This window comes from Globicephala melas, chromosome 14 (assembly GCF_963455315.2).
Source record: "Globicephala melas chromosome 14, mGloMel1.2, whole genome shotgun sequence".
Taxonomy (NCBI): domain Eukaryota; kingdom Metazoa; phylum Chordata; class Mammalia; order Artiodactyla; family Delphinidae; genus Globicephala; species Globicephala melas.
The window spans coordinates 6,625,280-6,648,911 of NC_083327.1; the positions used below are offsets into that span (position 1 = coordinate 6,625,280).

General features: G+C 39.1%; 1 protein-coding gene across 2 annotated transcripts in view; it reads right to left on the reverse strand.

Moving 5' to 3' along the window:
- Nucleotides 1-23,632, reverse strand: part of LMBRD1 (LMBR1 domain containing 1) — a 116,542-nt gene that overhangs the window by 75,876 nt on the left and 17,034 nt on the right. For both annotated transcript variants that reach the window (XM_030859194.3, XM_060283770.2), the window contains exon 4: nucleotides 1,369-1,466. In XM_030859194.3, the coding sequence (XP_030715054.1) occupies nucleotides 1,369-1,466 (98 nt within the window). The remainder of the gene's footprint in view (nucleotides 1-1,368; nucleotides 1,467-23,632) is intronic.

The window sequence follows — 23,632 nt, forward strand, 5'->3', positions numbered from 1 at the left end:
GTGCTTTAGAAGAAGTGAAGAGAAGAGAAGAGAAAGCATTTATCTCATTCAGTTTTCAACAGTAAACTGGTGACCAGCCACTTTACCTTACATACCTTGGGTTTTCAAATGTAGAGTTACATAGTATCTGCAAACAATAATTCGACTTTCTTTATAAATATTTCAGCATAGTATTTTTTTTCTCTAACAAATTGCACTGATTACCACTCTGGGAATCATTTAAAATACTGTTGAAGTACTTTGCTCATGATCTTAACGCAAATGCTTTAAGGTTTTAATAAACAGGGCTATGCATAATGCTGGCTTTTGAGTAAATATATTTGTGTATTTAAATACAAAAAAAAAAAACAAGGTATAAAACAAACTCCTATAACTCAATAAAAAGACAAAAGAAATTTATTCCTTTTCTGCTGCTTTTTTCCCCTGAAATCAGAAATAAAGTGTTCGATTTTCGCAAATACGCTTCAACATACAATTTCTTCAAGGACCTATTAAATTACTATTTACTAACAGATGTGCCGATTCTAAACCACCACTGCAACCTAGAGATAGGCCCAACTCAGTTATTCTGCATTAATGTACTTTTAAGATGCTCCTGAATTCTATCTGCTAATGTTTTAGTGAAGATTTTTCTACCAAGACTTAAGTGACCTTGATCTGCAGTTTTGGGCGTGCACGTGTGCTCTACTAATCAGGTTCCTGTATCGGTGTTACCATGGACTGGTAAGACCAGTCTGCAAATGTTCCTCCTTTATGCCCTAGAACTGGGGTCAGCACACTACATCCTGTGGGTCACACGCAGCCCCCTCCTACTTCACATCACACTCGCTGAGTCCTGTCTCTGGCTACTTTCACACTATGATCACAGAGCTGAGTGGCTGAGATAAGAGTCTGTACGGCCTACAAAGCCTAAGATATTTACAACCTGACCTTTTACAGAAACAAGCCTGCTGACCCCTGCTCTAGAACTGCTCTAAAACGACAGTCACAAGTCCCATGTGGTTCCTGAGCGCCTGGAATATGGCTGGCTGGAACTGGCATGTGCTGTAAGTGTAAAATGCACTCTAAATTTCAAAGACAGTGTGACAAAATGTAATGTCTCATTACTAACAAGTTTTTGACTATTTGCAATAATAATGCTTGCAACATAGTACATTAAATACAATGTGTCATGAGAAATAATTTCAACTGCTCTTTCTACTTATTTTCATGTGGCTACCAGAAAATTTAAAATTTCCCATGTGGATTACATTATATTTCTATTAGACAACACTGCTCTAGAATAAATTCAAAGTCACATCACTCTCTGAAAAAGAAGGAAATAATCTTTCCCCCCTAAACTGAGATCTCTAAATTAAAGCTACTCACAGTGCATTTACCAGTATCATCATCATCCTTTTCTTCATAGTAGAAGTAGACAAAAGGGATCCAGAAGAACACACAGAATAATATAACAGAATATAAGGCTGTGGAAAGAAATAAGCTGAGTTAAAATAAAACACATGAACTTAATAACTGTTTCATACATATATGTACACACACACACACACACACACACACACACACACACTCCCCATCTGATCCCTAGAACCGTAACTCTATACGTATATGTAATATCCAAAATCAGCCTTTTCTGACCCCCATTCCAAGAAATCAACACCACTATTAACATAACAAATCATAATTCAAGTTAACTATGGGGCAATTTTTAGCAATAATCATGATGGTAATTGTGCCGATAAATTGTGGCAGCTAACATCTCAGGTCTCACTATGTACTCACCAGTGGTTAAGAACTTTCTGTGAACCATCTCATTTAAATAAACTTTAACTTTTGTCTTCCTTCCACCTTAATACTGAGTACAGCTGACACATTTGCCAGTCACTCAAGTTAAAGAAACAACTATAATTGATGCTAAATTTTTGACACAAATAATTTCCCTAATCTAAGTTTAAAATATGCAGTGTTATGAAACTGATCTTATAAGAAATCAAGATAGAGAAAAAGTAAGAACAGTAAAACCAGATTCAAAGTTAACTAATATGAATTTCTATTTATCTGCTTTAAAATAACATTAGATTTGAGATACTTTCAACCAGTAGTCAATCAAAATATTTCTTTTAATTCAATACAGAACTTAAAATTTGAACAGCAAACGATACAGTATTTAAAATAAAAACAACATAAGCAACTTTTTGAGACTTAACAAACCTACCTAAGAAACCTGGCCTTAAAACCTTCTGTGTATTTACATTTATTTGCATATACATAAGTTCAAGGAAAATAGTGACAACATAATTATATAAAGCAACCACAGGATGATAATCATTATACTCCTTTATTTAAAAAAAAGTATTTGTTAGTAATGTATAATAAACCCCAAATTACTTACTCTCTTGGAAGGAACGACTGTATGAGTTACATTGTCTTTAAACATGATCTAAATACTTGCTAGCACCATCTATCTGGAGGCCACTTACGAAACAGCCCCCACTAGCTGCAACACAGTTAAAAAAAACCCCTCAGAACAGGGCCCTAAATAACTGACAGGAAAATCAGAGTTAATTTATACTGACCAATCACAAAATGACTGTCAGCATACTGAATTTTGGCACTACAGATATTCAGTGAAATTTATGCAATCTTTTAATATTATAAAAAACTAATAATGACAGTAAATCTTTAAGGGTAATGAATATTGGTGTTTCTACTACAAACCAGAGAGTAGTCAGTATTAACATTTCTATTACAAATCTAAGAGCTGGTGGAAATAAACAAGTACTGAAAGAAGTAACCAAAGTAAGTATTCTAAAAGCTTCAAAAAATTAAACATAAAGGGAAAGTACTATAAATCACCCTAAACACCGTACCAATATTATGACTGAAATAATCAAATAATCTGTACAGAAGAGGAAAAACCCTAAATTAGGACAACAGAGTATAGTGGGCTGACAACCACATGCCAAAAACTTCGATAAACTGACAGATGCAGTAAGGTTTGGCTTCAGCCTCAGTACATCATTTGTGTCTACTACTTGGTGGCCTAGGCCTTCACACAGCCAAAGAGCCTAGTGACTATTTCATAAGCACTCCTGGTATTCCTGAACTTGTGTGATCAATGACCTTGCAAATGCCTAAGTTACCATGATACTCATTTAGCAGAACAAGGTATAAAATTAACTCCTATAAATAAAATACAAATAACCCACTTTTAAAAGTAGACAAAAGACAGATACTTCATCACAGAAGATATACAAAATGGCCAATAAGCACTTTTAACAGGTGCTCATCATCATTAGTCATCAGGAAGATGCAAATTAAACCTGTAATGAGATACTACAGACCCACTAGGATGGCTAAAATTAAACTGACAATACCAAGTGCTACCAAGAATGCAGAACAACAGACATTCCCTTACTTTGCTAGAGGGAGTGTAAAACAGCATAACACTGTAGAAAACTGTTCAGTAGTTTCTTACCAAGTTAAACATATACCTACCATATGACTGAACAATTCTATTCCGCCAGCAATGAAGTGCAGCGACATATGCAAAGTCCTTCTGACCAGAGAAGCCTGCCTGAGTTGCAGAGTCCAGGGCTCTTACTGGGGACTTAGAATATAGGCACATTTGCCTGAGTGACCAGCTATGATGACCATATACAGACCCCGAGAAGGAAAGCAAGTAGTCACCATAAATCACGCACACAAACAAGCTAAACAAGTTGGACTGTGTGGTTCCATGCCGCATTCAGCTATACAGAACCATTTAGCAATTAGTAACATTAGGGAACATCCAAGGGCCAGGTGTTGGTCAAGTGTCAGCCACACAAGCAGGTCCTCCTAAAGATATGTGAGAATTAAACAATATCGGGTCTGATTCACAACAAGAAAGTTGATAGCAACATTACTAACAGTGATCAAAAACTGGAATCGATCCAAATGTCCAGCAACAGGTGAACGGATACACTGAGTGGTACAGTCACACAAATGACTACTGTACAGCAATAAGAAAGAATAAACTATGAACGCATGTGATGAGGATGAACCTCAGACCTTAAACTGAATAACAGCAGCACAGACACAAGAATACATCTTCTACGGTTGAACTTAAGGAAGTTCGAGAACTAGCAAAACCAAAAAAGTGGTTGGGGCAGCTCCTGACTATAAAGAGACACGAGGATGTAGAGCAACCAAAAATCTCATATGTTGCTGGTAGGAAAATCCAGAAAAGCCAATTCCTAGGAACCAACACCTGGAGGAAGGAAGTGGGGAAGACACAATTCTGAAGAGACGCTTAACATCCCCTCAGCCTGGCACTGCTCTAAGTCTCTCTTCCCCTGACACCACATTCTAAGCTACCTTCTGCTTATCTGACTGTTCTTTCTCAGTGTCCTTCAGAAAGATTTCTTCCTTTAGCCTGTAAATGTTAAATTGTAAAGAAGGAATTAAATTAACATTTTTATGTGTTTCGGATCAGTTCTAATGCCAAGTTGGACTTATATCAATATATCTGTAAATGGGGAAAAAAATGCTGCTACCACTATCATCAAACAGAGAAATTGCTTCGTTTAAAGCTCTACTTCAGCCTCACGGGCTTCCTCCCTGCAGAGCCTGGGAGCGACAGCCCTCCCCTCGCACCTGACTGGGCCTCTGGGGTAAGGAGGTGCTACACAAAAGGAAATCTGAGGCACAGAGAGCTACACTGCCTGGTCCAAGATCACAGAACTACTGTGTGGCTGACAGGGCCTCGGTGCTCCGGCTGGGTGTCAGGTCTGAGCCTCCGAGGTGGGACAGGCGAGTCCAGGTATTGGAGCACTGGAGACCTCCCAGCCCCAAGTGATATCAATCGGCGAGAGCTCTCCCAGAGATCTCCATCTCAACGCTAAGACCCAGCTCCACTCAACGACCAGCAAGCTCCAGTACTGCACACCCCCTGCCAAACAGCTAGCAAGACAGGAACACAACCCCACCCATTAGCAGAGAGGCTGCCTAAAATCATATTCAAGTTCACAGACACCCCAAAACACACCACCAGACACGGTCCTGCCCACCAGAAAGACAAGATCCAGCCTCATCCATCAGAACACAGGCACCAGTCCCCTCCACCAGGAAGCCTACACAACCCACTGAACCAACCTAAACCACTGGGGACAGACACCCAAAACAGGAACTACGAACCTGCAGCCTGCGAAAAAGAGACCCCAAACACAGTAACTTAAGCAAAATGAGAACACAGAGAAACACACAGCAGATGAAGGAGCAAGGTAAAAACCCACCAGACCAAACAATGAAGAGGAAATTGGTAGCCTACCTGAAAAAGAATTCAGAGTAATGATAATAAAGATGATCCAGGGCTTCCCTGGTGGCCCAGTGGTTGAGAGTTCACCTGCCGATGCAGGGGACGCGGGTTCATGCCCCGGTCCGGGAAGATCCCACATGCCGCGGAGCGGCTGGGCCCGTGAGCCATGGCCGCTGAGCCTGTGCGTCCGGAGCCTGTGCTCCGCAACGGGAGAGGCCACAACAGTGAGAGGCCCGCGTACAGCAAAAAAAAAAAAAAGGATAATCCAAAATCTTGGAAAGAGAATGGAGAAAATACAAGAAACGTTGAACAAGGACCTAGAAAACCTAAAGAGCAAACAATGATGAACAGCACAATAAATGAAATTTAAAATTCTCTACAAGGAAATCAATAACAAAATAACTGAGGCAAAACAACGGATAAGTGACCTGGAAGAAAAAATGGTGGAAATAACTACCACAGAGGAGAATAAAGAAAAAAGAATGAAAAGAATTAAGTAGAGTCTCAGAGACCTCTGGGACAACATTAAACGCACCAACAATTGAATTACAGGGGTCCCAGAACAAGAAGAGGAAAAGAAAGGGACTGAGAAAATATTTGAAGAGATTATACTGGAAGACTTCCCTAATATGGGAAAGGAAACAGTCAATCAAGTCCAGGAAGCGCACAGAGTCCCACACAGGATAAATCCAAGGAAAAACACACCAAGACACATATTAATCAAACTATCAAGCATAAAATACAACGAAAAAATATTAAAAGCAGCAAGGGAAAAAAACCAAATAACATAACCCATAAGTTTAACAGCTGATCTTTCAGCAGAAACTCTGCAGGCCAGAAGGGACTAGCAGGACATATTTAAAGTGATGAAAGGGAAAAACCTACAACTAAGATTACTCGATCCAGCAATGATCTCATTCAGATTTGACAGAGAAATTAAAACCTTTACAGACAAGCAAAAGCTAAGAGAATTCAGCACCACCAAACCAGCTTTACAACAAATGCTAAAGGAACTTCTCTAGACAAAAAACACAAGAGAAGGGAAAGACCTACAAAAACAAACCCAAAACAATTAAGAAAATGGTAATGGGAACATACATATCGATAATTACCTTAAATTTAAGTGGATAAAATGATCCAACCAAAAGACACAGACTGGCTAAATGGATACAAAAACAAGACCCATATATATGCTGTCTACAAGAGACCCACTTCAGACCTAGGGACACACAGAGACTGAAAGTGAAGAGACAGAAAAAGATATTCCATGGAAATGGAAATCAAAAGAAAGCTGGAGTAGCAATTCTCATATCAGACAAAATAGACTTTAAAACAAAGACCATTACAAGAGACAAAAAAGGACACTACATAATGATCAAGGGATCAATCCAAGAAGAAGATATAACAATTGTAAATACTTGAACCCAACAGAGGAGCACCTCAATACATAAGGCAAATGCTAACAGCCATAAAAGGGGAAATCGACAATAACACATTCATCACAGGGGACTTTAACACCCATTTTCACCAATGGACAGATCAACAAAAATGAAAATAAATAAGGAAACACAAGCTTTAAATGACACATTAAACAAGATGGACCTAGTTGATATTTATAGGACATTCCATCCAAAAACAACAAAACACACTTTCTGCTCAAGTGCTCACGGAACATTTCTCCAGGATAGATCATATCTTGGGTCACAAATCAAGCCTTGGAAAATTTAACAGAATTCAAATCATATCAAGTATCTTTTCTGACCACAACGTTTTGAGACTAGATATCAATTATAGGAAATCTGTAAAAAATACAAACACATGGAGGCTAAACAATACTCTACTACATAACCAAGAGATCACTGAAGAAATCAAAGAGGAAATTAAAAACTACCTAGAAACAAATGACAATGAAAACACGAAAACCTAAAACCTATGGGATGTAGCAAAAGCAGTTCTAAGAGGGAAGTTTATAGCAACACAATCCTACCTCAAGAAACAAGAAACATCTCAAATAAACAACCTAACCTTAGACCTAAAGCAACTAGAGAAAGAATTAAAAAAAAACCAAAGTTAGCAGAAGGAAAGAAATCATAAAGATCAGATCAGAAATAAATGAAAAAGAAATAAGGAAACAATAGCAAAGATCAATAAAACTAAAAGCTGGTTCTCTGAGAAGATAAACAAAATTGATAAACCATTAGCCAGACTTATCAAGAAAAAAGGAAGACTCAAATCAACAGAATTAGAAAGGCAAAAGGAAAAGTAACAACTGACACTGCAGAAATACAAAAGATCATGAGAGATTATTACAAGCAACTATATGCCAATACAATGGACAACCTGGAAGAAATGGACAAATTCTCAGAAAAGCACAACCTTCCGAGACTGAACCAGGAAGAAACAGAAAATATAAACAGACCAATCACAAGCACTGAAATTGAAACTGTGATTAAAAATCTTCCAGCAAACAAAAGCCCAGGACCAGATGGCTTCACAGGCGAATTCTATCAAACATTTAGAGGAGAGCTAACACTTATCCTTCTCAAACTCTTCCAAAATATAGCAGAGGGAGGAACACTCCCAAGCTCATTCTACAAGGCCACCATCACACTGATACCAAAGCCAGACAAAGATGTCACAAAAAAAGAAAACTCCAGTCCAATACCACTGATGAACATAGATGCCAAAAATCCTCAACAAAATACTAGCAAACAGAATCCAACAGCACATTAAAGGATCATACACAATGATCAAGTGGGGTTTATCCCAGGAATGCAAGGATTCTTCAATATACTCAAATCAATCAATATGAAACACCATATTAACAAAATGAAGGATAAAAACCATATGGTAATCTCAATAGATGCAGAAAAAGCTTTCGACAAAATTCAACACCCACTGATGATAAAAACCCTCCAGAAAGTAGGCACAGAGGGAACTTACCTCAACATAATGAAGGCCACATATGACAAACCCACAGCCAACATCGTTCTCAATGATGAAACACTGAAACCATTTCCACTAAGATCAGGAACAAGACAAGGTTGCCCACTCTCACCATTATTACTGAACACAGTTTTGGAAGTTTTAGCCAAAGCAATCAGAGAAGAAAAAGAAATAAAAGGAATCCACGTGGGAAAAGAAGAAGTAAAGCTGTCACTGTTTGCAGATGACATGATACTATACATAGAGAATCCTAAAGATGCTACCAGAAAACTACCAGGACTAATCAATGAATTAGGTAAAGTAGCAGGATACAAAATTAATGCACAGAAATCTCTGGCATTCCTACACACTAACGATAAAAAATCTGAAAGAGAAATTAAGGAAACACTCCCAGTTACCACTGCAACAAAAAGAATGAAATACCTAGGAATAAACCTACCTAAGGAGACAAAAGACCTGTATGCAAAAAACTATAAGACACTGATGAAAGAAATTAAACATGATACCAACATGATGGAGAGATATACCATGCTCTTGAATTGGAAGAATCAACATTGTGAAAATGACTATACTACCCAAAACAATCTACAGATTCCATGCAATCCCTATCAAACTACCAATGGCATTTTTCACAGAACTAGAGCAAAAAATTTCACAATTTGTATGGAAACACAAAAGACCCTGAAGAGCCAAAGCAATCTTGAGAAAGAAAAGCGGAGCTGGAGGAATCAGGCTCCCTGACTTCAGACTATACTACAAAGCTACAATAAGCAAGAGAGTATGGTACTGGCACAAAAACAGAAATATAGATCAGTGGAACAGGACAGAAAGCCTGGAGATACACCCATGCACATATGGTCACTTTACCTTTGATAAAGGAGGCAAGAATATACAATGGAGAAAAGACAGCCTCTTCAATAAGTGGTGCTGGGAAAACCAGACAGCTACATGTAAAAGAATGAAATTAGAACACTCCCTAACACCATACACAAAAATAAGCACAAAATGGATTAAAGACCTAAATGTAAGACCAGACACTATAAAACTCTTCGAGGAAAACATAGGCAGAACACTCTATGACATAAGTCACAGCAAATTCCTTTTTGACCCAGCTCCTAGAGAAATGGAAATAAAAACAAAAAAAAAACAAATGGGACCTAATGAAACTTCAAAGCTTTTGCAAAGCAAAGGAAACCATAAACAAGACCAAAAGACAACCCTCAGAATGGGAGAGAATATTTGCAAACGAAGCAACGGACAAAGGATTAATCTCCAAAATACACAAAGAGCTCACAGAGCTCAATATCAAAAACACAAACAACCCAATTAAACAATGGGCGGAAGACCTAAATAGACATTTCACCAAAGACATACAGATGGCCAAGACGCACATGAAAATCTGCTCAACAGGGCTTCCCTGGTGGCACAGTGGTTGAGGGTCCACCTGCTAATGCAGGGGACGCGGGTTCGTGCCCCGGTCCGGGAAGATCCCACATGCCGCGGAGTGGCTGGGCCCGTGAGCCATGGCCGCTGAGCCTGCGCGTCCGGAGCCTGTGCTCCGCAATGGGAGAGGCCGCAACAGTGAGAGGCCCGCGTACCGCAAAAAAAAAAAAAGCTGCTCAACATCACTAACTATTAGAGAAATGCAAATCAAAACTATGAGGTATCACCTCACACCAGTCAGAATGGCCATCATAAAAAAAACCACAAACAATAAATACTGGAGAGGGTGTGGAGAAAAGGGAACCCTCTTGCACTGTTGGTGGGAATGTAAATTGATACAGCCATTATGGAGAACAGTATGGAGGTTCCTTAAAAAACTGAAAAAAGAACTACCATATGACCCAGCAATCCCATTACTGGGCATATACCCTGAGAAAACCATAATTCACAAAGAGACATGTACCACAATGTTCACTGCAGCACTATTTACAATAGCCAGGACATGGAAGCAACCTAAATGTCCATCGACAGATGAATGGATAAAGAAGATGTGGCACATATATACAATGGAATATTACTCAGCCATAAAAAGAAATGAAATTGAGTTATTTGTAGTGAGGTGGATGGACCTAGAGTCCGTCATACAGAGTGAAGTAGGTCAGAAAGAGAAAAACGAATACCATATGCTAACACATACATATGGAACCTAAAAAAAGGAAAATGGCTCTGAAGAACCTAGGGGCAGGACAGGAATAAAGACGCAGAAGTAGAGAATGGACTTGAGGACACGGGGAGGGGGAAGGGTAAGCTGGGACAAAGTGAGAGAGTGGCATGGACTTACATACACTACCAAATGTAAAATAGGTAGCTAGTGGGAAGCAGCCACATAGCACAGGGAGATCAGCTTGGTGCTTTGTGACCACCTAGAGGAGTGGGATAGGGATGGTGGGAGGGAGACGCAAGAGGGAGGGGATATGGAGATATATGTATACTGGTAGCTGATTCACTTTGTTATACAGCAGAAACTAACACAACAACGTAAAGCAATTATAGTCCAATAAAGATGTTAAAAAAATAAAAACACTGTTCCATGCAAAAAAAAAAAATACAAATAATAAAATTCTACTTCAAACTGATAGCTATTTTCAAAGTAAAATTATTGTTAACTCCAACAGGGATGACACTCATATCCTGATGTCTTTATATTTACTGGTAAATGTTTTTGTTAAAAGACTGCTACCAGCACGTTAAAGATAAACAGACTACTTTGTTTAATAGTCCCACTAACATCAAGAAAACAGACTAAGAAAAAAATTTTAAACCTCACGTCCAAAAGAAAGGAAAAAAAAAGAAAAAAGAAACACACACACAAAAAACAAAGAAAAATAAATAAGTTTAAAAAACCTCATGCCCAGAGAAATTGGCAAAAATTAAACTCATAAAACAAGTTATTTTTTTAAAACGAAACTAACAAAAAAACAAGTGCACAGAAAGCCAACAACTCTCAAAAGGCCACAGACAAAAACTGTAGCAAAGAATACATGATAATTCTTATGATTTTTGAAATATATGCAAAGCAAACAATCTACCTTTTCAAAACTGCATAATTAAAACTCACATAAGAATAAATTAGACTTAAGATAAATTAGACTTAAGTCATACATCAATTTATCTTAAGTCAACATAAGATAAATTAGACTTCTGAATTTTTAGACATTCTTTATCCCTCCCAACTACCAGTGAAAACACTAAAACAAAGAATAACTTAGTCAATATTGTAATAGTATAGTTAATCATTACAAAGCATTTTGTTCTAGAGGGTCAAAGCATAAAGATATTCTGGGAACTCTAAAAGCCTTCTAGAATTATCCCATTGTCCCAGCTGAAACAATCTGGGGTCAAGGCCGCTAGCTGCATACACAATACTCATTTTCCTTGCAGCTCCCATTGCCTTTTTTGTCTTTCTCCCTTCCTTTGACGTTCTGCCTAAAATGGACACATCATAGCTTAACTCCAGCTACTCTCTTGGACTTTGTGGTGACCTTAAAGTAGAAATCAGGTACTAAGGATGGAGAGCAGAGAGGAAAGGAGCTAGCTTAGGCGCCTCCTGATGATGCCTTACCAGCCTTGGATAGCCTCTCTCCAGACTTATTGTATGTAAGACCGAAAAACCACTATACTATTTAAGCCATGCATTTCCAATCTGTTCACAGCAGCCAGGTGTAATTCCTGAGAGAGAATTTTGTAGGAGAAATGGGGGACCCCAAACATTCACTCCTGAGCCATCCTGAGTGCCTGGTGGTGCTGTGAGGGGTGAGTGGAATAGATCTCAATTTGTTTTTGCCACTGAACATGGCAGCATCATGAGGTGCCACAGAGTCCCCTGGGTTCAAGATATACTTCTCCTTCCCTCCTTCCCCTAATAATCAACACCAGTCCCTCCAGCTGATACAGTAACTATTATACCCTGTTCACTCAGTGGAATAAGGAGACCAAAATGGTCAGGTAGAAATCACACCTCCTAATTCAATGAAATCATTGTTTCATCCCTGCTGGATGTACTCCCATATGGCTGGTAAGAATTCTAAATCAGAGGAGCTCAGCTGCAAGGTGAAAAGCAAAAATTTTGTGAATGGTTCATTAGGAATATTAGTACAAAGTGCCATGCTCACTTCTACCCCTTAGTCACCAGTCACATGTAAACAGATTATGGGAGAAAAGAACCATATGGTAAGTGCTCAGTGGTTCACAGCATTCTCTAACACACAGAAAGAGCACTTCTCAATTCATTTTGGGAAGCTAGCAGAGTCTTGATACTCAAACCTGATGAGAATAAGATAAAGGAAAATTACAGACCAGTTTCACCTCTGAATCAATTTTTAAAAGAATCCTAAACGAGACAGCAGCAATCAAATCCAGCAGAAGATTTAAAAACAAACCCAAAAAGCCACCGTTATGACCAATCTGGGTTTATCCTAGGAACGCAAAGTTGGTTTAAGAGCAATTTATCCATGTAACACATCACTTGGAGGAACTAAAACCAAAAAACTTCATATGATTATCTCCCCTGACAAATGTATTCAATTCAACAACCATCTACTGAGTACTTTCCAGGCATCATTCTAGGGGGTCACAGACATGGTTAAATCAAAACTCAGAGTTCCCTACTCTCACATCGCTTAATTCTACTGGGAAAAAGAGAGAATATTTAGAATCACTGTACGAACTACTCAGAGTATGTTAAAAAATTTCTTGTATCAGTAAGAAAAATACAACCCAACTGCAAAAAGGTACTTGAAGCAGAAAACTGAAAAAGCCAATAAATCTTAAAAGACATGCAACTTCATTTCCAAATAAGTGAAATGCAAATTAGTGAATGATCATTTCACACTCGCCAGACTGGCAAAAACTAAAAATACATGGTGATGTCAAAGTTCAGGGTATAGCAACTAGAAGGCTATATCCTCCTAACAAGACTTTAAACTGGTACATTTAGAAAAATGATCTGTCATTATTTAGTATGTTGAAGATGAACATAACTTATGACCCACCGACTCCATTATATGTATATATTTTGCACACATGCAATAAGAAATGTGTACAAACATGTTCATTGCACAATTTTTAATAGCAAAAATCCAAATGTCCAGACTGACCAACATGCAGTATACAGTCATACACAATGAAAATAAACTACCCTTTATGCAATAACATGTTTGAATTCCCCGAACATGTGGTTGAATTGAAAACAAGCAAGTAATTTCATATAAAGTTCAAAAAATGTAAAACTAAGGACACAGGATGGTAACACTATAAGGCAGGCAAGGAATTAACACAGACAATTTAAGTAGTGGTGATTTCTAAGGGGGTTGGGGAGGAGATGGTGTCAGGGAAAGGCACACAGGGAACTTCAAAATGCTGACTTCAAACCTCAAACTTTGCATGCTTAATAAATACTTTGCAAGTATAAAAGTACTTTGTGTTGAGTAAATATCAAGATTGTCAACATTTACAAGACAGCTGTGGTGGGCAGCCTCTAAAATGCTCCTGATGAGGCCAGCACTTCCAATATTCATGCCCTGCCTTTCAGTGTGGGCTGGACCAGTAAATCACTGCTGATAAGATAGTATGACAAAAGGGGGGCAACAAGTTACTGAAAGACTGGTTTCCAGCTTGCTCGCAGGCCTGTTGTGAACTGCTCTATGGAAGGTGCACGTGGCCAGGAACTGACACTGCTGAGGACACACAGACAAGACCTGAGGCCGCCCATGCCCACGAGGGGGAGCTCGGGAGCCAGGTCCCCCCTAGCGGAGACTTGAGACACTGCTTCTGGACTCCTGACCCACAGAAATGGTGACACAATGTTTGTTGTTTTCAACTGCTAAATTTGGGGGTAATTTGTTACGTGACAATAGATAACTAGTACCACTGCTGACAGTAGAGCAAAGTGATTAAAACATTCTGGTGCATGATCTGACAGTATAGAACTTGGAGAATAAAATCGTTTCCAGGTTTTAATTTAGAATATGTCGTCTGAAGAACAGTCGTTTTACCTTAAGGACTATTTTCGTTGGTTGCTTCCTCTCTCTATGGTATTTATTTCAAGGTTTACGCTGCAATGCCATTTTTATAACAAGAAATTGTTAAACTACATGGTCAGAGGAAAGGCTGAGCAATTTATAGTGTAACTCACAGCTGCGTGGCAATTAATGATAACTAGACTGTTATCATTAACTGTTGACTCCAAAGTTATACATAGAAATATTAGCTGAAATAACAGTACATAAAAAAGACATAATGCAAATTAGCATTACTACCTGACTATTCTTGAAAGCCATGTTGTGTGATATACAAAGAATCACATTCCAATTTATAAACCTTAGTACTTCATAGCTTTTCAGCCTCATTTTTGTCCACCTGTAAATTAAGATAAGATTCCAACTCTAGAAAATAAAAAGAAATCATAATAATGCAAGTCCCCTCAAGTTTTAAGTCATAATACTAGCAGCTATCCTGTGCTGACAGCCTGTCGTATATCCAGCTCTGTGCTACTCGACTTACGTTTGCCCATTAAATATTTTTCCCAACAACTTTGTAATACAATTTACATATCACAAGATGCACGAATTGTAGGTCTACAATTCAATGATTTTTAGTAAATGTATACTGTTGGGTAACTATCACCACGATTCATTCTGAGAACATTTCCATTACCTCAGACAGGCTGCTCTGTGCCAGTTTGCAAATAATCCCACTCCAACCCCCAGTTTGAGGCAACCCCTGATCTGCTTTCTGTCTCTAGAGATTTGCCTTTTCTGGACATTTCATACAGATGTAATTACACAAGATGCAGTCTTTCGTCTCCGGCTTCTTTCACTAAGCACAGGGGTTGGGAGATTTTTTTCTGTAAACGGTCAGATCATATTTTCAGCTTTGCAGCCTATACATCCCTGTCACAACCACTCAACTCTGATGTTAGAGCATGAAAGTAGCCACAGACAACAGGTAAACAAATTGGCATCTAGATTTAGGGGCCCGTGGGCCAAGCCACAAGTTGCTGATCTCTGACTCAGATTGCTGAACACGCATCCCATTGTATGGACAGAACACATTTCACTTAAATATTCATCAGCTGTCAAGCATGTGGATTCTTTCCAGTTCTGTGCTATTACGAAAAAAGCTGCTGTGGAATTTGCATACATCTTCATGTGGACATTATGTTCAGCTGGATCATACAGTAAGTTTAACTTTTTAGCAAAGCTGAAGACTGCTTTCCAACGTAATGCACCATCTTACATTCCCAACAGCAGCGTTTGAACTCTCCAGTTTCTCCGATCTGTCAATACTTGGATAGTGTCTGGTTTTTATTACAGCCATTATGGACTGAATGTTTGTACACCCCAAAATGTACAGGTTAGAGCCCTAACCTCCAGTGTGATGGTATTTGGAGGTGGGACCTCTGGTAGGTAATTAGGTTTAGATGATGTCATGAGTGGGACCCCCATGACATGATTCGGGTCCTCAGGATAAAGGGAAGAGAAGCCAGATCTCTCTCTCTCCCCGTCCCTCTGCCACGTGAGGACACAGCAAGAGGGCAGCCCTCTGCAAGCGAAGAGAGGAACTGAATCTGCTGGCACCTTGATCTTACACTTCCCAGTCTCTACAACCATGAGACATACGTGTCTGTTGTTTAAGTCACCCAGCCTGCGGTATTCTGTAATAGCAGCCTAAGCTGACACATTCTGGTGGCTGTGCAGCAGTATCTCACTGGGGATTTAATCTACATTTCCCTAATGATTAACAATGTTGTACATCTTTTTCTGTGCTTACAAGCAATTTAGAGATCGTTGATTTTTTTAAATAAATTTATTTATTTATTTTTGGCTGCACTGGGTTTTTGTTGCTGCGCGTGGGCTTTCTCTAGTTGCAGTGCGCGTGCTTCTCATTGTGTGGCTTCTCCTACTGCAGAGCACAGGCTCTAGGCTCGCAGGCTTCAGTAGTTGTGGCACATGGGCTCAGTAGTTGTGGCTGGCGGGCTCTAGAGTGCAGGCTCAGTAGTTGCAGCACACAGGCTTAGTTGCTCCGTGGCATGTGGGATCTTCCCAGACCAGGGCTTGAACCCATGTCCCCTGCATTGGCAGGCGGATTCTTAACCACCGTGCCACCAGGGAAGTCCCTAGAGATTGTTATTGATGAAGGTATGCTCAAATATTTTGCTCATTTTTTAACTGTATACTTAGTGACTGGTAATAACTGTTTATACATTCTGAATACAAGCCCTTTATGAGATACATGATTTGCAAGTATCTTCTCCTTGTCTGTGGCTTACCTTCATTTTTTAAATTATGTCTTTTGAAGGACAAAGTTTTTAATTTTGATAAAGTAGAATTTATCAAGGTTTCTCTTATGAATAAAGCTTTTGTGTATCTAAGAACTCTCTAACCCATCATGAACGTATGTCCTTGAATTTCTTCTAGAAATTTTAAACTTTTATAGTTTAGGTCTCTGACTTTTGAGTTAATTTTTGTATATGTCAGGTAAGGCTCAATGTTGTTGTTATTGTGGCATGTGGTTATCCAATTTACCCGACAATTATTGAAACTGAAAAGAATTAAATTGAATTGCCACAGCTGTTTAAAATCAATTGATCATGAATGTAAGGGTTTTTCTCTGGTCTCTGAATTCTATGGCTCTATGTACCTATCCCTCTTCAATATCACACTGTCTTGTTTATCGTGTTTTACGGTAAGCTTTGAAATCTAATAGTATAATTCTCTAACGTTATTCTTTTTCAAAATTGTTTTTGGCTGCTCTAGATCCTCTGCATTTCCACATAAATTTCAGGAACCATTTGTCAATTTCTAAAAAAAAAAAAAAAGAAAGAAAAACATTGTCAATTTGAGGGAAAATTGCTATAACTGCCATCCTTACAATATTATGTTTTCAAATCCATTAATAGCAAATGTCTATTTAGATCTTTAATTTCTATCAACAATTTTTTGTAGTTTTCAGTGTGTAAGTCTTACACTTCTTTTGTTAAATGTGTTCTCAGGTGTTTGTTTTTTTTTCCTTCTCATGCTTTGTGAATGGAATCGTTTTCTTCATTTCATCTGAATTGTAGATTTCTAGTTTTCATATTAATCTTGCATCCTGTAGCCCTGTTAAACTTGTTTATTGGTTCTATTTGACTTTATATAATTCCTTGAGATTTTGTACCTATCGGGTCTCATGTCAGCTGAGAAAATAAGAGTCTTAATTCTTCCTCTCCAGTTTGGATGCCTTTACTTATCTATTTATATACGGACTTATTGCACTAGCTAGAATCCCCATGAGCGGCACTGGTGAGAGCACACATTCTTGCCCTGTCCCTAATCTTAGAGGAAAAGCATTCAGTCTTTCACCTGTCAGGAGTAGATTATCCATAGATGCCCTTTACCAGGTTGAGGAAGCTCCCTTCTGTAACCAGACAGCAGAGAGTTTCTATCAGCAATGGATACTGGATTTTGTAAAATTCATGCTTTTTTTCGTATCTATTGAGATTCTTTATCTATTGTGGGTTTTGTCCTTTATTCCATTAATATGGTATGTTACATGACTTGATTTTGGGATATTAAACCAACAGTGCTCGCATTCTTGGGATGAATCCCACTTTGTCATGGTGTATAATATGTGATTTCTATTTCATTGATTTCCCTCTAACCTTTATTTCCTTTCTTGTGCTCGCTTAGAGTTCAGTTGGCTTTTCTTTTTCTAGTTCATAAGGCAGCAGTTTAGGCAACTGAGACGACTTTTTTTTGTTGTTTTTTTATTTGGTTGCATCAGGTCTTAGTTGCGGCAGGCAGGATCCTTAGTTGCAGCATGCAAACTCTTAGCTTCTCCACAGCATGTAGGATCTAGTTCCCTGACCAGGGATCGAATCCAGGTCCCCTGCATTGGGAGCGTGAAGTCTTATCCACTGCGCCACCAGGGAAGTCCCAACTGAGACTTCTTTTCTCAAGAGAAATTTAAAGCTGCAAGTCATCCCCTGAGCACTTCTTCAGCCACACTTCATAAATTTTGATATGTTGTATTTTTATCTTCATTCAGTTCAGAACATAACCAGGCTGAAGAGAGGAGAGCTGGTTAGAAAGGAGGCAACAGACCCAGTCTAAAACATTACACACGACCACTGTCCTTACCAGTTTGCAAGTATAGAGAGTCTTGTATTTGGTTGATTTCCAAAGCCCTGAAGTTATTCTTCTGTCGGTCCTGTATTGCTTTTTGGGGAGAGGCTCTGCCAACCTTCTTACCTGGCCATGTGTGAAGTCACACCCCATATCATGTAACCTTAACAACATGGAAGCACCCATTATCCCTTCGCGTTTACACAGCATTATGGACTAACTGTGTCTCCCCAAAATTCATACACTGAAGTCTAATCTCCAATGAGCCGGGGTTTCAAGGTGGGAGGTAATCAGGTCATGAGAGTGGAGCCCTCAGGAACAGGATTAGTGCTTGTAAGAAGGGACACGAGAGCTTGTTCTCTCTCTCTCTCTGCCATGCCAGGACACAACAAGAAGACAGCCATCTGCAAACCAGGAAGCAGGTCCTCACCAGACACCAGATCGCCAGCACCTTGATCTTGGACTTCTCAGCCTCCAGAACTCAGAGAAATAAATGTTTGCTGCTTAAACCACCTAGTCTACAATGCTTTTGTTACAGCAGCCCCAACGGACTAAGACAGCAGTGAGAAGTGGTCAGATTCCGGATGAATTTTGTTTTTGTTTTTGTTTTGCCGTGCTGCATGGCTTGCAGGATCTCAGTTCCCCAACCGGGGATTGAACCCGGGGCCACAGCAGTGAAAGTCCAAAATCCTAACCACTAGACCACCAGAGAACTCCCAGATTATGGATAAACTCTGAAAGCCAAACACAAGAGAATGTACTGCCATACGTGATACACTGTGAAAAAATAGAGTCAAGGATGACTCCAAGGTTTCTGGCCTGAGCAACTCTATTCTTGCAGTTGCTGTTCACTGAATAGAGTATAACAGATTGAGGATCAGCTGTTCTAGAAATGTTAAGTTAGAGATGTTAACTTCTTGGTAGAAATTGACAGATGGACCACTGGACACAGGGATATGAAGTTCGAGAGAAGTCTGCCCGGCATTAACACCCACTCAACACTAACACTTCTCACACTCCTGCTACGACGAAGAGGCACTACTCCAGCATCATCTCACAGGTGGAGAAGTCAGAGAGAAGTTAAGCTGACCTCCAGGTCCCATGGCACTCTTCACAAATTAGATACTAAGTTCAAAATGACTGTACAATCTTTCAGCAGTTAACCAATAGGGAGTGAGGAGAAACTTCCTAAAAACTCTCTCAGGTGCTCTGAAATGCCTGCATAGAAACAGGAGTTTGACACCTTCTTGGTCCAGCTTATTCTTCCTCGGTTCCATAATGTAACTCACCTAAATACGCACACGCTTCGGGAAGTCTCCTATTTTCACTATAGAATTGCTTAACAGCAAAAAGTAAGAACGTACTGAATAATTATCTGGGATTATTTGAAAAGGAGTATCCATACAGTGGAAAACAATGCAGTGTATATATCTATATATATACGTATATGTGTCTGTCTGTATGTATACGTAGACACATACACACACCACACACATATATACAAGAGCCTCACAGCAGCAGTATTTGAAATAGCCAAAAGCTGAACAACCCAACTGATCATCAGTACGAGGATGGATAAACCATGGTATGCTGTTACAATGGAATATTATACAGTAATGAGAATCAACAAAGTACTGTTACCCACAACAATACAGATAAGTCTCAAATGTAATGCTGAGCACTGAAGAGGCCAAAGAGAAAACAATACATAGTATATGACTCAATTTATATGTAGACAAAAAAATGACAGCCCGAAAAATCAGCATCAAGAGGAGAAAGGGTCTTTGAAGAAAGTGACAGGACAACTACAGACAAGCCAGCACGACAGCCTTGAACAATCCCTGCTCTTGGTTTGGGCTCTCCCCATCTCTACAACCCCTGCACTCACTACAAAATCAAAACAAGGGTTAGGAAAAATGATTAAATAAAAGGAAAATTCACTTAAAAGAAAATGAAAGGAAAGTAGATGGTGAAAGAATTAAAATTAAAAATTTCAACAATAGTCAGAGAAAACAGAACATTTACAATAGATAACAATAAATAAAAGGAAAGAATTTAAAGATAAAAATAAATTCGAAACCAAAAATAGAGCTCAGATAAAAGGCTAAACATATACAGAAGAGATAAAAGATTTCATAAGAGGTCCAAATATGAGATTAAAACACAACTGAGAGCCAAAACGTCAGACAAGAGATGCTTTTTCAAAGAAAATATCAAAGAAATTTGAAGACACAGATGAAGAAATAAACAAAAACTTTCAGAACGAGAGAAAAAAGACAAGTCCTTAATGTTTCTGGGGTGGGCACAACATCCTCAGATGAGGAAGTCTCCTCCTGTGTGCAGGGTCCCCATGAGTACAGTGCAAAGGGGCAGAAACAAACTCTACCCTCTCAGCCTTCCACGAGCTCCAGGAAACTGTACCTTTGCAGGCAGCTTCAGTTAATGAAGACTGGTAATAACCGATCAACAGCTGGGGGTATCCAGTGGGTAGAAGCAGCAGGCCTCACTTCCACAAACTTTCCAGAAAAAAACACCCAAAGTTCCATTACCGTAACAGAAGTTTCTTAAAAATGTCGTTTTGAGACCTTAGGATCAGCAAGGTCCTTGCAGGGTATCCGCAATGTGAAATTATTTTCATGACAACGTTAAGATGCTGTTTCCCTTTCCACTAGTAGTTACTATACTCTTCACCCTCCAAGCGCTCACCAGCGGGGGGCACTTTTATTCAGCAAAGTCCCTCTAAGCAGAAATAATTCTGAGATGTCCACCCTTGGGTGCACATCTTTTCAGGGTTCTGTGTTTGGGGAAGTACACATACAGTGTACTTGTGAGAAGCACCTGTGCTATTTCAGTTGTGAGCTACACTAGGCACTTTTTTCCAAAGAATATCATTTTTACTTGAAAGAACAATGGACAGAAAAACTATAGCTATCCAGACTGGAGTATTAGGCAGATTCTCTCAAAAATGAATAAAGTGAGTCTGTCACTTTGAAGAAAATAAGTAACAGTATTTGTTACTAATGATAAAAATTGAGGTGTCGAGAGAAAACCAGAATTTTTGGAAAACTTGAATCCAGCACCTTAAGTCTTACATCCTTCCAATACATAAACACTTCTCTGATAAGAATAGTGGCGATATTAACTGAATGCCAAAGTAAATCAGAATCTCTGCGGATGTAATCTACATTCCATACTATTTAAAAGGTCTCCGGATGATGTCTGAAGCGGCCCCAGGGGTTCAGGGCTGGCTAACCATTCCCAGAGGTAACAAACATCCCCCGAACAATTTATTAAAAGGCAGCTCACTTAACAGTAAGCAGCTCCAGCTTAGGAGATAATATCCACTCTGGGCTACATCACTCACTAACAAGGTGATCTTTAACATCTCTGGGTAAAAATTTCTTCACCTGTAAAATGTAGAAAATACCTCCACAAAATGACGTTCATGAAGATCAAAGAAAGTGTTGAATATGAAAGCCCTGCACAGTGCCTGGGAAGGTCAGACAACGAAAATGTGTTGATATGCTAGGGGAGACTAGATGAACTACAGAATCTCACAGAAGGGAATGGATAAAAATAGTGCTTCGGATTCTCCGGAGTCTGCTTAGTCCTCAGCATGCAGAATCAGAGATGTAATATGTAATTAGATAATATCCAGCATTGCTGGGAAAGGGCTGGGCCTGTGGACAATAGCCATCTCAGAAGCTATGGTTCCTAGCTGTAAGGCATCATCTGAGCCAAAGTCAAAGGCCTACCAGCCATAGCTAAAATGGATATAACTAACTTTATGACAACCACCATTAATATTATTGAATTAAATCTTCTTGCTTCAATTCCACAGTCATCAAGAAATCTTCTATTCATAATTTGGCTTCTCACGCAGATTTCTTCCCTAGATCAGTGACTCAACTATCCTATCCCAAGGCAGTTATTATTTCTCACTACAACCCAAGTTATACAGAGGATCAAACCCTAAATCCCTAAGTCATCTTGTTTATAATCATTAATTTTCTCTCATGCATTTAAAATGATACTAGAAACACACTATCCTTGGGAGGATTAAGAAAAATAATCACAGATCACTTCCTGTAGACTTAATTCTATGAAACCAACTGGAAAGACCGCTGAATTAACATTCCAGTGTAGAAGTCTCTGTAACCTTGGTTACAATGGATCAATCCACTAGCCTCTAGGTTCATTGATAAGATACGGTTCATAAACCTGGACTGCACTAAGATAAAAGCTGGCTTATCTTGTCACATGTTCCACAGCATAAATACACTGTAGTGTTACACAGGAGACAGGCCCAATCCCACAAAACTGTTTTTGAAGAAGTGATTTATATCCTGCCAATAAGTTTGTATTCTGCTTAATATACCACCATTTCAAAAGTTTTCTCTTAACAGGTCAAATCTAGATTTTACGATATACATTTAATTTATTCATTAGAAATAATAAATTCTATATTAAAATACCATAAAATTTCTGAAATCTATACCAAAGAAATGGAATTTCATAGATCCTGTAGATTTTAGATCAGGAGACAAAAGTTAGAGCCAAAGCAGCTAAGTTAAAATCCAGTGGCGCAGTGGTTGAGAATCTGCCTGCCAATGCAGGGGACACGGGTTCGAGTCCTGGTCTTGGAAGATCCCACATGCCGCGGAGCAACTAAGCCTGTTAGCCACAACTACTGAGCCTGCGCATCTGGAGCCCGCGCTCCGCAACAAGAGAAGTCGCAATAGTGAGAGGCCCACGTACCGCGATTTAGAGTGGCCCCCGCTTGCCCCAACTGGAGAAGGCCCTCGTGCAGAAACAAGGACCCAACACAGCAAAAATAAATTAATTAATTAATTTAAAAAAAAATCCAATGAAACCCCTGAAAAACTTACCCCATCAACAGAAACTTCTATAGATTTTTTTTTTCAGTGTCCTACTGAAATTTTATTCAACCTCTTGATTCATTGCTGGAAAAAAAAAAAAAAAGACAGCCCTTTCCTAACTCAGCACTTACACATTTTTATAAAAGCACGAGTCATATTTATTCAAAGAGACAATTTCGAAAACATTTAGGTGGTTATTATAAATAGCTTCTCTAATCCAACACTAGGGAAGGAAGAGAGAGGAAAGGAGGGAAGGAGGGGCCAATCCACCACCACCCGCAGATTAATCGGTTCTGTACGGTACAAAACACACCAATTCACCATGATCCCCAGGTTAAACTGGCTGATGCTGCAAACTCCCAGACAGTACACTCTACTACTGCCAATACATAGAAGAAATT